General features: G+C 38.5%; 1 protein-coding gene across 1 annotated transcript in view; it reads right to left on the reverse strand.

Annotated features, from left to right (window-relative positions):
• The window catches only part of LOC104155318 (ectonucleotide pyrophosphatase/phosphodiesterase family member 1-like), a gene marked incomplete at its 3' end in the record, with an annotated part of 35,677 nt that extends 22,352 nt beyond the window's left edge, over positions 1 to 13,325 (reverse strand). The window contains 6 exon segments of the mRNA XM_009708905.1: positions 1,186 to 1,265; positions 4,053 to 4,150; positions 9,115 to 9,175; positions 9,344 to 9,469; positions 11,401 to 11,517; positions 13,148 to 13,325. Of these exon segments, the coding sequence (XP_009707207.1) occupies positions 1,186 to 1,265; positions 4,053 to 4,150; positions 9,115 to 9,175; positions 9,344 to 9,469; positions 11,401 to 11,517; positions 13,148 to 13,325 (660 nt within the window).
• Positions 13,326 to 20,128: the final 6,803 nt, after the last annotated feature.

The raw sequence follows: 20,128 nt of genomic DNA on the forward strand, positions 1-20,128 counted from the left end.
TTAAAAAAATAGGCAAGCAACTTGCTCTGAAATCAAACTGAAAGACACCATCTCAGCTCCTGCATTTGTTGTATCTTTAGTACCAATGACAAAGCAATTCCCCATGCTGGGCCTCCATCACCTGACCAAAAATGGTATTTCAAAGAACTGCACATCAGAGGGTGAAAGTTCTATCCGGGGCCGTCCATTAGGCAAGCAGTGAAAGAAGTGCTCAGAGGCACCAGCTGTTAGGTCATTTTAATAGACTTTGTGCTCTGCCTCCAAGCAGACTAGCTCCTTTTTACCTTAGAGGATATAACACCACAACCATTAGGACCCCGATAAACATGCCCACTACTTTTCACAAGAGTGGGAAGCAGAGACAAAGCTCTATACTGTATCTAGGGACACTCTCACATGACTGCAGGGCACGATTAATATCTCTTAGTTGATATTCAATCATGGGTATTTGTGAGGATTACACAATTAAACACCTCATTCCTGTGCACCTCACTTACCAAAAGTCCTGACAAGCTAAGAAGATAAGAAAGAAGGCGCAGATCCTCAAGTATTTGATTGATTTTTAGGTCTGACATGATGAAACTAAGAAAGATCTGCTGGATTCCAACCCTGTATTTGGTGCTGAAAACCTCTATTTTTCTTTATCCTCCTATATGCAGGGGGTGATTTTTTTTTTTATAAAAAAATCAGCTTTGACATTCCTATCCAGGCTTGGGTACAGTCCAGAGTCAACATCAATACGATGTTCAAATCATTCATTTCATACTCTGAGTTGTGCCAAGCTACCTTAAAGAAGTGGAACAAGGCCAGCAGTTTAAAGGACTCGGGCTGCTCTCACTCCACGAGAGAACAAGCTGCAATTGGGTGGAAATATTTACACAAACGAGGAGTTGTAAAGTGATGTGACCTTTCACCTTTACAGGAATTCTTGCAACTAGTCTTGGAAGGATTGGATTACTTAATCAGACCTGACCACTAATTACTAAATTAGATCTGACTACTTAGCTGTAGTGTTATATAATGATTGTTAATCTAAACTAGATAAAGAGTATAATATATACATTTTCCTATTACGAAGGGAAATCCTATTTTAGTAATCCAAAGAAATATACTATTCCCTTGAGACAACTTGATAATGAACAGTCTCTTCAGCAGTGGAAACACATAATATACAGGAATTCTTACCGTGACGATGGAGTAATGATTGGGAAAGGTTTTTGAAGGATACACTGGTCTCATACTGGAAGTGTATGTTCCACATTTCTCTAGAGGGAAGGAGAAAGAAAATCAGCAAATTATAGAACTAAAAACCCTTGTAAGTTTCTCTTGTGAAGAGATATACCTACTAAAAAAAAAAAGAGAAAAACATAAGATATTTTCCCAAAGTTCTCATTCTTCAAAATTCTGGAGTTAATACTTCATTTTTCTTCCCACATTCATTTACAGGCTGACTAAATGGCTATTAATACAAATTTTATATATTCCTAATGACTGCCTTCAATGGTCACATGAGCAAAACGTACAGTCTTTATGAAAAGCCTGCATAGATAAGAATGAATAATCAAAGAAATCAATCACACCCTCCAAAGCTGCCCTGGTAGATAGTAAGTGAAGTCTGCAGCTTGAGACCAACTAGCTACTCCATCCTGGGCACTCCCAGAGATGTAGACGCCACTGGCACAGTGACGTCCTGGCTCTCTCAGTCACCTGTCAAATCATTATTTATTTTGCGGTCTCCTTTTTGTTTGTGGTGGTTTTGTTCGGGTGGTTTTTTGATGTTTGTTTTGGTTTTGTGTTGTTTTGGGTTTTTTTAAATTAAAAATAAGCTCTTATTCTAGGATGAATCTCAAAGTTTTTTATCTTTATATAAAAATCACAGGTTTTTATAGAGATTAGTGCACAGTATTTGCTAGTATGAAGAATCATTAGCCAGGCCAAAGCACTTAAGCAAACCTTAAGTTAGGTGCCTAAATTTCTACAGGAAAATGTATGGTGTCTGATTTTCAGAAAGAAAAGTAAAAAAGAAAAAAGCCTTCATTAATGACTTCAAAAATACTATGCGATAACCAAAACCACTTCAACTGATACTAAAGAGCCAAAAGTAATGACCCTATAGGAAGACTACCACTGGGCTATCTTCACTGGCCTTCTAGGTCATTATATATAATATAAATAAAACAGAAGTGAAAGGTTTGACAATATAAAAAGTGTTGCATCAAGGCACTTTGAACTCATTGAATTGGGGCTTTGGATTAGATCTCAGTTGAAATAATCCATTTGAGCTGAGATTAAAAACACCAAGTCAAAAAAATAATTCCTCTCAAGTTATAGACATCCTCTCCCACATTTGCATCCTGTAATAACGAATCATCACTTGTACCCTTTTTGCTACTGCAACACACTTCTGCATCTCATCCATTTCCATATCTGTTGTTGAGGCTGTTTTCCAAAATCGTAGGGTTTCTGTAGGGGTGGGTGGGGAGGTTGAGGGGTTTTTGTTTTGTTTGAGGTACGAGAAAAATATGCTAAAAACCTTTTGTTTTGTCCAAAATCCTAGGAGGTTTTGCTAGGACTTTCCATAAGCGTTATCTTTCTTATTTTTGGCATGTTGCATTAGTTATAGATAATTTAAGACAACAGGAGGATTTATTTAAAACTTATGATCACAGTGTAGAAGTACGTGAAAATGTCTTCTCTGAAACCCATATGCACACATTATGGCTATGCCTGGGTTCACTGAAAATCCTCAGCTCCATGCTGAATTGCCCACCTTTCAACAGGTAGCAGAGAGAGTAAGTGTATAATAAAACTTGCTAAAAGTGAAATTATGATATTGTCTTACAGGTATCTACTAACAGTTTTCTTCAAGGAGACATCAGAATTTCACTGTAGGCATGGCAGAATTAACAGGGCTAGATAATGGGACTATTTTTATCTAACAGAATGCTGCAATTGTCATCAAGTGTTTTAAAGAGTAACATCCAGGGATTTAGCATGGTTCTAATTTAATAAAGAACTGGATAGTCCAGTAAGTTACTTAATGCGAGTAACTCTTCACTGCTCTGTAAATGCTGTCATTCAAACTGTGTCGCTTTTTGAACATTTATAGTTCTATAGATGGATAACTATGAACTTCAAAAGGATTCAACACAATTTTTCAGCAATAGTCAAGCAATTTATCCATTATTGTCACTTGTCTACCACAGAGGAATAGATTTATTCAGAATGACATTTTATTCTAACATGGAACAAAATGAAAAAAGTTAAAACCTCAAATACATCTGTGAATTGTTATTCTCTGGAACAGATCAAGTTGTAACAACCACTGTACAAAAAAGCAAGTATTTTTACTGATTTATTTTTAGTCAAACTGAAATTACTACCTGGAGTGGCTGGTTTATGAATGACATGAAGATTGGCATACTGTTCAGACAAGAAGTGCCATCAGTTCTTCACAGACCACAGCCAAATAGAGACAGGAAAAGTAACTAAAGTTACTTAGACACTACAGAAGCTAGGGAAAAAATATGTACTTATGAGGCTCTCACTTCTTCTGAAAATGTTTGTTAATGAAGGTTTTCTCAGATTCAGCACACTTCTACCAGCCCTTCTATATCATCTGTTCCTAATCTCTTCCTTCTCCATCTTCTTTTTCAAATATAATCAAATGCTTTCTACTTTGGTTTCCATTTTCTAAAGCCATTCCACCTAAATATGAGACAATATGCAATATAGAGTAAAAAGTGGGTCTACTTCTATTTTGAAGAAATAAAGTAAGCTCACAGCAAAAAGCATCCACCTCCTAAATATATGAAGAGCTACTTAAAAATTACTAAGGTTTCACTGAAAATTCAAGGGCCCCTTTCCTCATGCTCTCCCCCTCTTCGCCCTCCTACCCTACCACACCTCAAGTTCTTTGCGCACAGTTGTTTAGGTCAACAACTTCAATTTCCATGGAAGAAGAGCAAGGATTTTAAAGAGTAAGCATAGCTGCATCTCTGGATTTTTCAAGTAAGACATAACGATACTGCTTAGACAAAGAAACTACTCACGTAATTTGCTAATAACAGGTAGAAGTCCACCCCAAGTCTGCAAATATTCTGCTCTGAAGCCATCCAATGAAAACAGTAACACCGGAGACTTGGTAAATCTGAACAAACAGAAATTGAAGTATTAAGAGACACACTGAGAAATAATTTCCTATCACTTATTTCAAGAAAGTCTCCCCCCAAATTGTGGGGACGTTCATTATGGAATTATAAACCAGGGCAAGGAAGTAAGTCTTCCTAAGCAGGCAGGTTTGCAGGCTGGCACAGCAGTGAGCAGACCAGCCACTCCGTCCCTCCACCCATCGGCTGGCATAGCAACCCTGCCCAAAGAGGCTGAGGATTGCAGTAGGACATGCACAAGGAAATCATGACAAGGCCCAAACTGACAAACACCCATAAAATAAAACGACAAGCCAAAATGCTCATGTAATCTGTCTGGTAGGTTTGGTAATCCTTATCTTGAAATCAGTCCCACTGGAGCAATGCTCAGCCCCTCCAACCCCCCCACCCCAAGGTAAGAGCAGGGAAAGAAAAGAGGTAATGAGAAGCCATGGCTTTCCTTTATTCACTTTGCTCCTGAACAACTTGTAATTTAGCTGAAAAAAGGAATTTATCTTTTTACATATACAGTGCACAAAATTGTAAGTCTAATGTACAGGATATGTTAAATCTGTGGCTAACACACACATTTTTCCTTTCATCTTATAAAGATTATTTAGCTAAAAACTTGGTTACTGTACCAGAAGTACTACTAATCTCCAGACTGAAAATGTGGCCCTACAACTAGAACACTAACAGTATTTCTGCCTGGAACTTGACAGATAAATTCCAAAACTAATTTCACTGGAACTGGCAAAAATAAATTCTCCCCTTCTAATCTCCACAGGATCTATGTTTTCCAGCCTTGACTTGTTCTCAGCTTCAGCCCTGTTCAAACAATTTCTCTCCAACTAAGTACTTAAAACATTGCATCAGACAGGAATAGTCTTCAGTAACTTCTTCCTTGAAGAAAAAATATCCTGTTTGACCTACAGATACGAGGACATGTGAGACCGCAACAAAAAAATTCACTGCAGTGCAGCACCAACAACTGAAAATATAGATTCGCATAAAAGATCTGAATATATTTCACATGTCAATTGCAAGCTCATTTTACCTTTTCAGTTACAAATCATAAAACAAAAATGTTTTTTAAAAAACTTTGTTGCACTTCAGTTTCCCAAAATAAAACAACGAGGATAGAAGACAAATATTATTTAGAAAGTGTTGACAATTTCTTTAGTGAGACACCCTATGAAAAAAATCCATTCATTTACAAGTGCAACATTTATAAGCCTTACTTCAGTCAAACAAACATGACTATATTAAACTGAAGATCAGTCAGGCAACAAAAACACATCTATCCTAAGATAATTTTAATCAACAATTTGGACAACAGTTCAGCCAAAAGGATTTCATTAGTCAGAACCATTACACAGCCTACCCTACACCCCACACAGAACAAAACATTAAGAGGTATTTGCAAGATGTGTGTTTGTAGCTTGGTTTTTATTTATATGGTATATTTACTTACTTATATTTATTTATATATATCTTTTGAAAAATCTTAGTGTGGGCAGTTAGTTGGGAACAAGAAATTAATGATCTTCAGACCACGACTAAAGTCCTTCAGCAGAACAAAGTAGGGAAACTTCATGCACTACCTTTGCTGATATTACAAGTAATTTTTTGCACCATATTCTGATCTCTGCAACTCTTGCAAATATCTTCTCTGCCCTGCTTCCCCAACAAAATTATTCCCTCCAATGCAGAGGTCTAAAAGTCTTCACTGCAAAGTTTCCTGCAATAAAATATGAACTTTGAGGCAAAGACTGTTCAATATTACTTACTGACGCATCTAACTTAAAAACCCCACACAAACCAATTTTAATACAACTCCTTTGAAAGGGACTTTACGCAATCGTTTTGGGTTTGGCATTTACAAGTAAACCAACCGTTAAGTACATGTTTTGGTTGTCTGCAAATCCAGCTACTGGTCCCCTCACACACGTAAAATTAAACTTGGCAAAACAGACCATTACCACAACTAGGGAGATTGGCCATTTCACTTCTTGTATACCCTATACATGCTGAAACTCATATAGCTAGTGATCTGCCCTGTGCTCAGGGAAGCAAAGCATGACAGATCATGTCAAACTGCACTCTTTGGAACAGCTCCAGTAAAATCCCCAGACAAACTGACCTGAGCTCAGTTCTGAGCTAAATCAGCAGTTTCCATGACTTTTTCCTGTCGTTAGCAAGGCTACACTTGCTATTTCAAAAGTGTGCTACCATGAGCAAGCAACCTGGGAGCCTCAAGTTCTGGCCTTGCCAGCGAGTCATGCTGGCTGTGTCCAAACAGTACGACAAGGGTGTTTCACAGGTCTTGGATAAATATGTACACCACAGTCACATCCTGACTCCAAACTGAAGGAAAATGCAGTGGTAATTATCCCCTCCTATAAACTGGCTTCTATGGAAACATAATGCAGGCAACACAGGCTTGCTGTGGTCTAGCAGGTTCACCAGTCTGGATGATTAAGAGCCCAAAACTGCTGACCACACTGCCAAGCTGGCCTGCCTCAACGCAGGCGAGTTAGACCACAATTAAAGGAAAAAAAATAGAAGAACAGGAAAAAAGAAAAGAAAGTCCCCTTGAAAAGCTAACATACTACACAGAAAACTTCCTATCCCCCCCACACATACACTACTGCCTATATACAGCCATAAAACATAGGAAGTAACGCTGTCTTTTCCACTAAATGTATGTAAAGCCTCAACAGGACGCATAATAGCAACCTTCAATTATACAGGAGAGACCTGCAAATAGGAAAGGAATCAGCTGCTCTTCCAGCTCAATGAAGACAGAGCAAATAGTAATAGGATTAAAGTACAGCAAAAGATGCTAAGACATCAGGAAAACCATCTAGCTAAGCATGAGAAGAAACTGCTTAAATAGGTTTGAATTCTCAGAGTATTATTTCACTCCTAGAACAGCAGGAACAACTAGATCACTCCTGAAATCTTATAGCCTGTTAACTTATTAAATAACATAGAACTTAGTCTTGGAAAGACTTAGGTATGCATTTAATTTTAATCATTTGATCTGCTTCACTGAAATCAGTTGGATTTCACAGATTAAGCACCTCATTGAACACTGCACTGTCTTTTGTCTATTCTGCAGCACAAGAGCAAACTCAACTAAAACCAAAACAGAATAAAACCAGCAGTTTGAACTCATAAAACACGCTGTATTAATATGCACAGAATCAGAATTGACATCCTGAGGCCTCAAAATGAGCACTGCACTAAAGTCACCTGCACTCCTGCCTACCCCACCACAGGAAGAAGTGGGCTGTTTACAGAGTTGTTAGTTTTGGGAAAGGCTTGTGTGCTAATAGTCTGAGATGAGCCTTCAGTCAACACTGTTCGATTCCACCTTGACCACACATCACCCTTTCCTGGGCTGGGTTTTATTGCAACATTTCTGATTTTGCCAGGATTAAAACAATTTTAGTAGAGTAACTACATATCCCTTTCATGCACTGAACAGAAATAACCAACAAAAAAACATAAAAACAAGTTAACCAACAGGAGTTGCCCTGTGGCATTTATGCCATTAACTTTGACTGTGGATCTGCACAAGGCTCCTGCTTGTCATTCACCCCTTGGGGGTAACACTTCCCAATCTTCCATTAGGGAACTCGGCATCCAAGAGTCAGTTCCAGCACACAGTCCTGAATGGCCCCCAACCTCAAAATAGGACTTAAAACAAAAAACTTCCAGAACCACCCAGCCACCACCCTCCTACGTGTGGGCTTATCAGGGATTTGGACTCCAAGCTGGACAGAAGCTCCAATTTCTGTCTTGATGAAGGTTCTGAAGTCTTAGCATTTGTTATTGCTCTGAATCAGAATGAAAAGTACTTATTTGGTATAAGAGTATTGCAAAAGGAAATGTATTTTGTTTGGCAGTATTATAAACTCCAATGAGTAAATAGAGCACAATTTAAATATCTTAAGTCAAAAAATGTAGTGACATAAGAACAAAAGGAAATGGTTTTACTTTACTAGAAATATCTGCAGCACACTAATTTCAAAACCATCAAAACTATTTTCATTTTGACTTTTGACACTTTTCAGAGAAGAACATACCTGAATTCAACTCATCACCACAACATATCTACAACTTAGTTTCCAGTGGAACACTTTTCAATCAAGAATGTTTAAGTCATTTGTATTAATAACTTACACACACAATCATAGTTTGCAGTCAACTTTAGCTTTAAAGTTAATGTGATGATCTCACAGCAAAAACAGGAGAAGAAACACAGGCTTTTTTCCTGGCTGGGAGCTTTGCTGTACTATTTGAGCCCGAGTGCTGATGCCATAAACTACATGAGTCATTCCTCACACAGTGTATACATAACTTGCAGGAGCGGGCCCAATGCAGAGCCAAGCCAGAGAATACAAGGATCCCATGGCATTTTGCACCTTTTAAAGAAAGTAGTTCAGACAGCTTGCAAATAATGCTGTCCCACCGCTGGTGAAACTGGGACAGTGATCTGCCCACATTTTGCAGCTCTGGGGCTGAACAGGCAAGGAAGTGGAAAGTAACAAGAAGTAACTGGGGAGGGACGTGGTCTTAGAAGCCTGTGGTTGCTGGATGGGCTCCAAAATATTTGGGATAGCAGGTATTGGAGCACATGTAGGACAATAATGAGGCTGGCACAAGGCAGAGCTGCCAAGAGCACACACATCTGTGAGACAGAGCAGGGTTCAGGAACAGGCATGTCTTGCAAGTCAAGCAAGTGCTGGGATGCACAAGTGCTGCTGGGATAGAGCAGCCTGATCTGTTAGTAAGCACTACCAAATGCTGGTTGAACAGGCATCCTTCTCTGTCTGGCAGCTGCTCTTACTGTGGATGAGAAAGGCAAGCAGGTCCCAGGAAGGCACAGCAGAGAAAATAATTTCAAAACTGAAACATAAGCAAAGAGCACAGCTATGCAAATATACAATATCCTCACCCTTTCGGACACTGAGGTTCAGTAATGTCCTCACACTCTTCTTCAACCCAGCTTGCCTCTCCTTAAAACAAATGAGTGCAATTTATTTTTTAAGATAGTACATTCTTATTGATAAATGCAAGTTTTTCATTTTACTGGATGCTTTTAAAGTTATATTATGTCCTTGCTCCTTTCATACAAACATGGGTACGTATATGAGAGACTGTAGGAACTTGTTGAGGACATTTACCTTTACAAACAGCATGATAATTCACACAGCAATCTTTATTTTCCACACAATCATCTGAACAGGAACAATGATATTCTGGTCGCCTCTTCTCTCCACACCTGAATTTATTGCAAGTCCATATGTGGGCTAAAAAACAGGAGAGAGAGAGAAGGACAGTACAATGATTAATACCAGTGTAAAGTGCAGAATTGATAAACTGAGCATTCAGGTCTGTCTCGAATGTGTACTCACTGAAAAACAGTCCTGAGGCATCTCAAGTATGCGTAATATTGCAAGCTTTGGCACTTTGGAAAGCCGAAACACCCATGGCTAAATAATCCAAGCGCATACCCATCTGAATACAATTATGCAGCATATGGTTATAAATAGCACAGATCTTTCTGGAAAGAATAGCCCTGTTTAGCCAAACCAGGACACAACACATCATACCATTTGAAGATGATCATTTTGTTATCAGTCAAACACAAGTAGATCCTTTGCAGTCAGTGAGGATAAACATGAATGAATTTATCAACTGAGCAAACACTTAAGTGAAGCTCTTAAGAGACACAGAAGCCAAATCTAAATGTTTGAGTAGAGGACAGTTAGTGATCTTCATACATGGCTAGCCATTAGAAATCCCTAAAAGCATTCTCAGGAGGTTAATCTCACTTTCAGGAACACTGAACTTCAGTAACTCCACCAACATCAGTAGATCTTTACTTCTGCAAGAAGCAGAAGAATCTATTATGGTTCTAGTTAGATGACACTATTTGGAAATTAGAATTTGATTCTCCACTGATGTTAAGGCTAATTATTTTTAAAAAAACCCACACCAAGCAATGAATTCCCATTCTTAGTGTGAAGACAGACTCTCCAGTTTGTTTTTAAAGAATCCTTTAAACCAAGGGAGAGTGGTTTAATAAAACAAAGTGGAGAGTAAATCCCATGCAACTATTCTATAAGCAAAAACTTAATGCAATTCAGAGGAGCTTTCAATAAGTTATTTGAAACAGGGATCTGAGTTCAGTTTAACAATTTGGTTTTAAAAGTCAACACTGGAATTTTTCATTTCAAGGTGAGACTACATTGATAAGTCTTACAAATACACATAAAGAGGAGTGAGAAGAAAAATAGTTACCTGAAAAAAATGCTGCATATGAAGCATTAAGGTAAAACTAAATTAGAGAAAACAGCCAAGTTCTGTCCTTAATCTTACTACCCACACTAACATCTTTCCCTGTAAAATTTCTGCGTGGTAATTTTTACACCCTTGTCTACCTGACCTTTGCTTTCTGGCAAGTCATGAGAACTGCTTCTTGCTTTGCAATCATCCTCCACCAGCGCAATCTGTTTTGTCATCCTGCCTTGTCCCAAAGGCCAACACATGACCCTTGCTTCACACTCAGGCTGGGGAGCAACAACGCAGAGGGTCTGAGCAGCTGGGTAAGGAGAGACAGCAGCTTTCACAGTGCTGCTCTGTCCTTCCCCTTTTTCATGCAGGCAATGACAGAAAGATACACTATGCAGAATGCACCCCTGTTCCTGGTTTGCCCGAGACTGTAGGAGTTGTCCCTGATGCCAGGAACAATGCAGGTCACTGTTCTCTCACCCCCAGCCAGAGAACAAAAGGCTGGCTGAGACCTCCAGTTGCAGTTGTTCCTCCTCTTTCCAAGGGAGAGGGCAGCAGCACAGTCCCTCACAGCCTCTCTGCCCACAGGAGCTATGGGAAAGCCAGCCTACTGGCTATGTCAGCCCCTGTGCAGTTCAGCTGGGTGAAAGACAAGCTTTGTTTGTATACAACAGCAGCTGCACTAGAGCCCTGATGTTTCCACAGGAGTCCCCAGTACTGCCATCACCACCGCAACTCCACCCATGGCTGCAACAGAGAGCGTGCAAAGAGGGGGAGACCACTGGTGTCTGAATCACGCTGCTGTTCAGCAGCCCCCCTTTGCACTCACAGCCCACCTGAAGAAAGTTGGGGTTACGGCCACCTGACCACCACAGTACTCACACACAGTGCTGTCCCGCATCACAGAATAGGAGAATTTGCCCCCACAGTTTTTTTCCATCCTTACCTGGTTGTATACATGTTTCCTGGTAATCTAAGCAGCAGTTCCCAAGCTTGATGCAATCTCTATCACAACGGCAGCTTCCAAAGGTCCTTTCAAAGCAACGACCTTTGCAGGTTTTCACTGTAATATTGGATAGTGTTAGATGTCAGTGGCTGAGCCCAAATCAATCAACATGTGAAAGAAATTAATAAAGTTGATGTGTGGAATGACACAGCTGGTCATTCCACAACTTACAGGATGGCTGCAAAAACAGTGACAGCCAAAGGAAAAGGAGTCTTGATCCAACTAAACGTTTATTTTCTCTTACTGAACAAAAATATTTTTTCATCCTATTGAACAAAGGGTTCTGTTCTGTTTTAGAAGGAACATGGGGTTTTGTTACCAGCAGAAACAAGTAAAAAATACTACAATTCTAGCTGTGACTGTCCCCACCTTTCTGTATCACCAGAAGACACAAATACCGTCACTCAGAATATGGAAGATATCTATTGGAGGAAATCTGAACCTAGGTTTTCAATAAGGGTGCCCTAAACAGTGGAATTCTTTTGTGGATAACACTGATCTTCATTTTCACACCTGACAATGTTCCACTTTCTATAAGTAATTAAACATTAATTAGAATCTAGACTGCATTGGCTATGCTTCCCACTCTCCCATGCTCATGCCCTGTTTGAATCACTGTCTTTATACAAGTCAGAGGAACTGAAGAAGCCCCAGTTCTGCATCCCACTGTACTAAGGCTAAGGTACGATCTCAAGACAGGAATGGCTGTTCCAAACCAGACACAGGAGATACGAACTCGAGTGTACTGCTCAGTGGCTTAATTTTTCTTCAGTTTTAATGTATAAAAAGACACTCTTCCACTAGACTGGGGTTGCCTGGGGAAAACAAAGAAACTGGTGATGTGAAGTATTAACAACACTTAATTAGTTGGTCAGTCTGTTTCATCCTGTGCAATCACCATAAGGGAGTGAGGTAAATCCTTCATCATTTTGCTCCTCTTTTCAAGAATCTTGAGGTGTGCGATATTAGGAAAATGAGATAATAATGAGCTAATATTGCAAAGCTGTAATAAAATGAGAAAAAACCTAAACAGATTCTAGCAGGAAATTAATAACCTGTATTTTATTAAAAATCATTGTGGGACTGTTTGTTAAACAGATCAACTTGAAATTATTCCAGATAGTTGTTCCCAAAGTAAAGCTTGGTTTCTTAAAGTATCTTTCGTAACCTTCTACCTGAAAAAACTTCACCATTGAAAAAACCACATATTTTTCAAGACAGAAAACACCCAGAGGAATTCCACAAGGAACATTTTCAGACTACAATTCTAACCAGTTAAAAAAATAACTTTTTTTCCCCCCCCATAATTGCCTGGAAAAGATGAAAAACAAATGTTCCAGGACAACATGAAATAGAAATTGTTGGGTTTTTTTTTCAATAGTGAACTGAGAAAAGCCAGCCATGTGACATCACCACAGTGACAGCTGGGATACATGGAAGTTGCCAGACCAGACACTGAGTCCCAGGATCAGTTTACCTCTCAAGTGAGTACACACAAGTACTGAGTACACCTGAGGTTCATTTGTCAGTGTTTTCATTCCCTTCTAACTGAAACTGCTTCAAGCAACACATCCAATCCTCTTTCTGCAGCAAGAAAGGGTGGCATTCTGATAATATCAAAGTTAATTTACAAATTACAAAAAGAAATTGCTTAGAAATATTACAAAATATAAGGCATATTAGTTACCATCTTTTGAACAGCTAGGCTTCAGGCCAAATATACATCCTAGGATTGTTGTTAACACGCAGACACAGAGTACCTGTGGAACAAGAAGAAAAAGAAAGGAATCTTAAGTGATCACTGAATGGTTTTGAAAGCCCTCTTTTTCTCTATGCTACAGAATTGTACTGAAATTAATAAACATGCAGATTAGGCGGCTGCTTTCACTAGTGGTTTTCACTCACACAAGTAGTTATGTTTTTTGCAATTAATGACTAGTGCACGAACATGAATATTCTCAAGACTGAATTTGTGTATTTCATTTCTTATCAAGCTATTTAATGCAGACATAACATTTCTTTCTCACGAACAAAAAAAATTAAGGTATTTACAGTTACACATATATCAATTTTATAGAAGACTTTCTTTGCTCCACTTCTTCATTCCTCCTAGGTTGTTCTAAGAAGGTGAAGCAAAGTTTTGCCATTGACCACAGACCACAAACAGAAAGCATGGTGCAGACATGATAACATTTCTTTCTCACGAACAAAAAAATTAAGGTATTTACAGTAACACATATATCAATTTTATAGAAGACTTTCTTTGCTCCACTTCTTCATTCCTCCTAGGTTGTTCTAAGAAGGTGAAGCAAAGTTTTGCCATTGACCACAGACCACAAACAGAAAGCATGGCCCTTAAATGATACCTATAATTTCCTTAGGCAGGAAAACCTTTTCCCACTTCCTAGTATCCCATTCATACTAGATGTTGGTCCATGCCATTGTAAGCAACTGCGGGATGTCACGTTAGACTGAACACAGTGTCTTACACCAACCAGAAACTATGGCCGTGTTTATTTTGGATTCTGAACGCATTAAAGTTATCAAACAAGCACCATATTGTCCTTGTCCAGCATTTTAGGGCAAGATCTAATACCTACTCAAACACAAGGAAAGATTCCTTTTAATCTCATTAAGTATTGGATTTGGTCCATAAACTCTTCAAGAAAAGTGTATATATTATCAATGCATATATAGTAATTAGAGTCCAGGAAAGCCAACAATGCACTTATGGCTATTCAAGTGTAGAATGTAATAAGGTAGTTTGCCTGAAACAGAAGGCACTGTAATAATGCAGACTTTCTTATTCAGAAGTATTTGCACAGGTATGGGTAGTAGAAAGGCTATGTCACCTTTCCAGTCACTGTTTTCAGAGGAAAAAAGTACTTTCAAAGAATACTTCAACAACTTTATGTACATGCCTACAAAGTCTCTCCCTTTTTTCCTCCTCCATCAGCAAAAGCTGCTGACTCAAAGGCTGAGTATGATGCCTGAATCATGTTGTGATGTGGCAGAAATTCAGCCCATTTTCAAATGCACATAATTATTTCTCAAGCTTATTTTTTTTAAAGCCTGTGAGCACTTCAGTAAATAAAAGCTATTTTGTGTTGTTTTTAACAAATATACAGTTCACTGTATAGTTTTGTTCACTAAGCAGTTAGATACAGTAAGAAAGCATTTTCTGGAACATGTAGCATTGAAATCCAGATATTATTCTGAACTTGTGAACTGCAAATTATCATAAGACATTAATCAATATAGAAAACATTACATATATAGCATTCATGAAAAAGAAGGAATTATGGACTGGACATGATGAACCTTTGGCCTAGAATTCTGAACCAGGCAAATCTGGTATCTTAGATTATTCAACAATGTCTAGCAAAGAAATAAGCACTTTTTTGTGTTCAAATTTATCTTTGAATTGGCAGAGAAAGAAGGAAAATAATAAAAAAAAGAGGGAAAAACATTCTGACATTATCAATGCACCCAGATACACTACAACTGACAGAAAGGTGCAAGTCCCCATTAATTCAGCTGTCAAGAATGACCACAACTGCAGAGCTCTGTACTTGCTGCCTTTTTTTTTAACAGCATACTAACATGTGCTGTATCAATGATATTTTCCATTAAGTCAGTATCAACAGTATTATCTTCCATGTAAATTGTTCTGGACCTTTGAAATCATCCATATGAAACATTACTTAGATAAGACTACATGCACAGCTAGGTAGGTAGCACGTCAGATGCAAGATGTCAAAGCCCACCAGTCAGTGGAGACAGCAAAACCTGTTACTGTCCTTTTAAGTTACGTATTATTTGGAAGTTATAAGTTTATTCATTTGTTTTTAAAAAGCCAACCTGAGAACATTTTATTTTGGGTTGATGATATATTGCTTCTCTACTCCCACCAGGCACTGCTAGTAAGATCAGAGTAGAATGTCCTCTGACATGTACGTACACAAACACATTTTAAAACAAAAGCCACACCTACTCTATCTGCAAAAACTTTATTCCCATATCTTCAAAAAGCTGTGTGACCTATGGGACTTAGGCCACCTAAGGCATCCTTGTAACACAACCACATTGCAGTGCCACTAAATAGGCTATTAATATTCCCTTATGGATCTTCAGTGTAGGTAATGAATATTTAAAACCCAGGAATTTAGTTGTGACACCAAATTAATGTAAAAATAAAATCTAAATAAAACCCACTCTAAAGTGGTAGTGTTAAAATACTTCAACTAAAACTGGTAAATCCTCACTACAGTTCCCACAAATAATTCCTGAGATTCTGGCACCAAGTGTTAAAAAAAAATCATAGTTTTGTACTGTATTCCAGATTTTCAGTTTTACACTACAATGAACATAATTAATTCCAACAAGCAAAAATATTAAAGGATTATGTTCACTGAGGCATATCAATGTTCTTTTGGGTAGGAAATACTACAACATGGTAATGCTACTTGATACAATAGTGCAACCTGTGTTTCCTGCAAGCAATACTCTGGAAACCTCATAGCTTCACAAACCACAGCATACTACAAATGTTCTGTCTCTACTACAAACCAGTTCTGCTGTCAAATTTCTTATATATATACACACACACAAGGGAAAACACAGTTCAGGTCCTTACCTGGTATACTATAGCCATCCATGCTAAATGAAGATCTGGGAACTTCTACTGACTCACATTCAAGCCTTTGCTTTCTTAACATTAGTCCCACTAGCTTAAGTTTTAGTCTTACAAAGAGTTTACTGCAAAATACTAAAGCTTCCCTGTTTTTTCCCCCCTCCTTTCTTTCTTCAATGCTTAATGAAGCAGCTTCACAAAAATGGTAAGGTTAGAGGTAAAGCAATTGACAATGTTCTGGGACAGCCAACTCTAATCTAGCTGACTACACCATGCAATTACAGCTTACTGTTTAAGGCTTTGATTCAAAGCTTCACTTTGAGCCTAAATGACTTCAGTTACATGGATATCATCCATGCAAATGGCACAAATGTTCAGCTGAAACAATATGGAGCAACTAATACTGGTCAACAACAGCAGTAGTCCAGACTAGGCACAGCAAGAGGTGTTACACTCATAGTTGACCTATCGTCAGTGGAAAGGCTCTAAGATTATCAGCTCCGCAGATGACAAGGAATATTCAAGCCAGCTTTAAAGGTCATCCAGTTACTGAAAGTCATCTCACTGCTGCAGCCTAAATGCAGACTAAGTTACTTTGCTTCTTGCTATATGGGACCTCGCTGCAGCAGGTAGGTTACTAAGGTTACCTGAGCTATTTTACATAGTAAAATAGTAGTTCAGGTTTGGGATACTGCAGTCTGCTGTGTAACAGATTACATTTTTAATCTATATAAAGATAAATAGCTGCACATGATAGTAAACCTTAAACTACAAGGACCGCATTGGAACCCTGCAGCATCCTGCTGCAAGCACTAGACTCAAATCTCCAGCTACTACCACACTGTCCACCTAACACCCGCCTTCGCGGTTTAGTCTGTCTTTTTAAACAAAAGGAGCAAAACCTTACCTGTTCTCTCCCCCATATTCTTCACCTCAGAGAAAGCAAGAATTGAGAAAAAGGTGCAATTAAGAAAGAATAGGAATCCAACATTTTGTAGGAAGGCAAGTAAAATTAAAGAACCTGGCCTTGTTATACACAAAAGTAGCACATGAAATTTTTATGGTCTGTGACTTGAGAGATTGCTAGGACAAAATGTCAGATTTTGTTTTAATATAGAATCTGAGAAAAGTTTTTAAACCAACACAGTAACAACTGCAGAGAAGAAAGTGTCCTTTGTTTTAAAAATATTTTTTTTAGAAAGTTTGTTTTGGAATCAAAAACATTGTCATCTAGGGATGAATCTCTGTCCCATCACTGCTTCCTTTACGTGGGAGGAAGCAATAAAAGCTTTGCTTTGTAAACATTATAGCAGTTGAGAATAGGTGGTTGAATGTCTGGAAATCTGCAATCCTGAAAACATTTCAAAATCCTTTTATTTTGAGCTGGGCAGATGGAAATATGATAACATGGTTAGAGAGCAGAATCACTTCTGTCACTCATCTCTAGAACTGCAGCTGAAGAGAATTTCTCAGCAGTGATTTCAGGGAGCTAGTGGAAGGGCCACAGAGCCAGCAAACAAGCAGGCTGCAGACACTGGATCCCAAAGAGACTGGTCAGCTGTACAGGTCTTAGTGACACAAAGAAATCTCTCACCAGCCCTAGCTACTGTCACCTTTCCTTTATTATCATATCTTACTTTTCCTTTACTAGTCAATGCTACTATCCCTTTCTCCTCATTCTTCCCTAGCTCTGTCCATCTCCCCTGTCACCTCTCTACTTTTCTATTCTCCATTTTCTTCGGCAAAGAGTGCCTTTATATTACTTTTAAGGAATAATCATTCTGAATTCAGTTTCTTCCTGTGTAGATTTTCCTCACTCTTTGCCTACCATGTATTCAGTTGCTTCCCATCTTCCTTCCTTCATCCTCGGTATTCCATGGCCAACAAAACTTGTCACTCCAAGGTTTAAGGCACATCCATTAACAACTACACAATTAACAAAGCAGCAATGCAAAGTAGCAGTTTTCCATTCCAATCACCATGATTGACTCTCACAGTTGCTTCATGTCTATCCATGAAGGGAGAACATCTAGACGACGTCTGTAATGCCAGTATTACAAAAGCCCATAGAATTTTCCAAAATCACTGGGATCCATGAAGGACATACTATGTTTTCACCGTTTTGTGCACCTAGACTAGATGACTAACAACACGGACCTTAACACTAAAATATCTTTCAGAAAGAATTTCATCTGCAAAAGTGTAAAGAACACAGTAATAAATAATGACTGTCAAGTAAGAACAGAGTCACCCTCTGTCTTTAAAAGGGCATCATTAAAAACGCAGAAAGCATATCGTAAAGATTAAAACCCTTATCTACACTTGCCAGGGGCAGTGGAACACTTACTCGTGCTTGTGAAAGTTTTTAAACAGGGATAACCTCCCAACAGCTCAGTTTTATTCAAAAGTAAGGGATACTTAAAGTTTACTAAACTGAAAGGAGGTGAATACTTCACTCACACCAGCACAGCTACATACCTAAATAAATCACCTTAAAAAAACCTAATGTTATCAGCACTGAAACAAGGGCACCACCTCCTTCTTATACCACTCATCTCTTCTTTCCACATTTGCAAATATTTTTATGCTCTTCAAAGACTTGCTTCTTTTGATCCACATTCCAGGGAGGAAAAGGAGAGCTGCTGAAGCTCTCAGGTCCTGCTTGTCCTGAAACACTGACGGTGACTGAATTATCCTGAAGTCAGTGGATGGAAAAGCTGCAGCTTACACCCAAAACCTTTTCAGAGCCAAAAAGAAGATTTACTCTAAAGATATGTAGAGATTACTGTTTTTCTTCTCAAAGCTCACTGTTTCTATTGATTGTTCTCAAGACTTCTTACATACTATTGCAACCCAACATCATTCAAAGGACAAGAATGTTTTAAAAGTAGCTCAAGCCACTGTAAGGCATTATAAAAAGCATTCACAGAGCCTACCAAAGAGCGGTAACTGTTCATTCAGCAGGGAATTAGCAGCAGAAGACGTTATCATACTATAGCTCTCTAAATACCTTCCAAAACTATTCAAGCATCTGTTGTTTTTTTTTTAACAAGAAAGACAAAAAGATAGAACAGAGTTAGCTTCTGTCAGCTAGGATCTAAAATACTTTCCTTATCTGTTGCTTGTCAAACTGTACAAGCACATATTCATTTTCCTGGAAGGCATTAACACATGAGATGTTACCTAAGCGCACATGCATTTTACCCCTGGCTGTTTTGGTTTTCAATGCATTTTATGTCATGGAAGAATTTTGAGAGAAACTAAAGTGCAACTATATGCTAGTCAAAAAGAAGAGGAAATATAACTTGTGGTTTAATTCCCAGAAAACAGATAGCAGCCAACTCTGCTATTTAATCAGCAGGTAGGTTTTTGTAAAGCTCTAAGGATAAACAGGACTGAAAACTGATCTTTATTTATGAGAAAAAAGTAAATATTGTATTTGCAAACACAATTCTTTTATTCAGCACAGCAGACTATGAACACAGATCAAAGACCTCATGTCATCTGCTTTAGTGGCAACCACATATGAATGCACAGTTACATAGAAACAGAAGAAACCGGTATTATGCCAACTCAAAACTGCTGTCCAAACAAGGTGCACTTGACCCATGGATAAAAGTAAAACTGGAGAAGAAAATACAGCCTTGAGCCATCTTCATGCTCTTCCTATTCCAAAAATCCCTCTTCAAGAATAAAACTAAAACTGTTCCAATTTATAGTACTGTCATGAGAGTTGTAACAAGAACAGTGTAAAGAGGGGGTTACTTCTACTGCGTACTGATAATACCACCAAACACACCACATAAACATACATTCACCTCCACTTTTCCATGGCAGATGTTGTTGCTACTGCCACCATGACAGCAACATTAGGCTGAGCAGGAAGACACAGCAACCTTAAAGACCAAGTGAAAAAATCCTGTAAAACATCCTAAGAATGTAAGGAGTGTCAAAAATTGCAGAACTACAAAGCAGCAAGGGAAGAAAATAGGACAAATAAGGCTTCAAAGCTATTCACTATGGGTCTTTACTAAG

The sequence above is a fragment of the Cariama cristata genome, unplaced genomic scaffold (assembly GCF_000690535.1).
Source record: "Cariama cristata isolate BGI_N322 unplaced genomic scaffold, ASM69053v1 scaffold8301, whole genome shotgun sequence".
In the NCBI taxonomy this organism is placed as follows: Eukaryota; Metazoa; Chordata; class Aves; order Cariamiformes; family Cariamidae; genus Cariama; species Cariama cristata.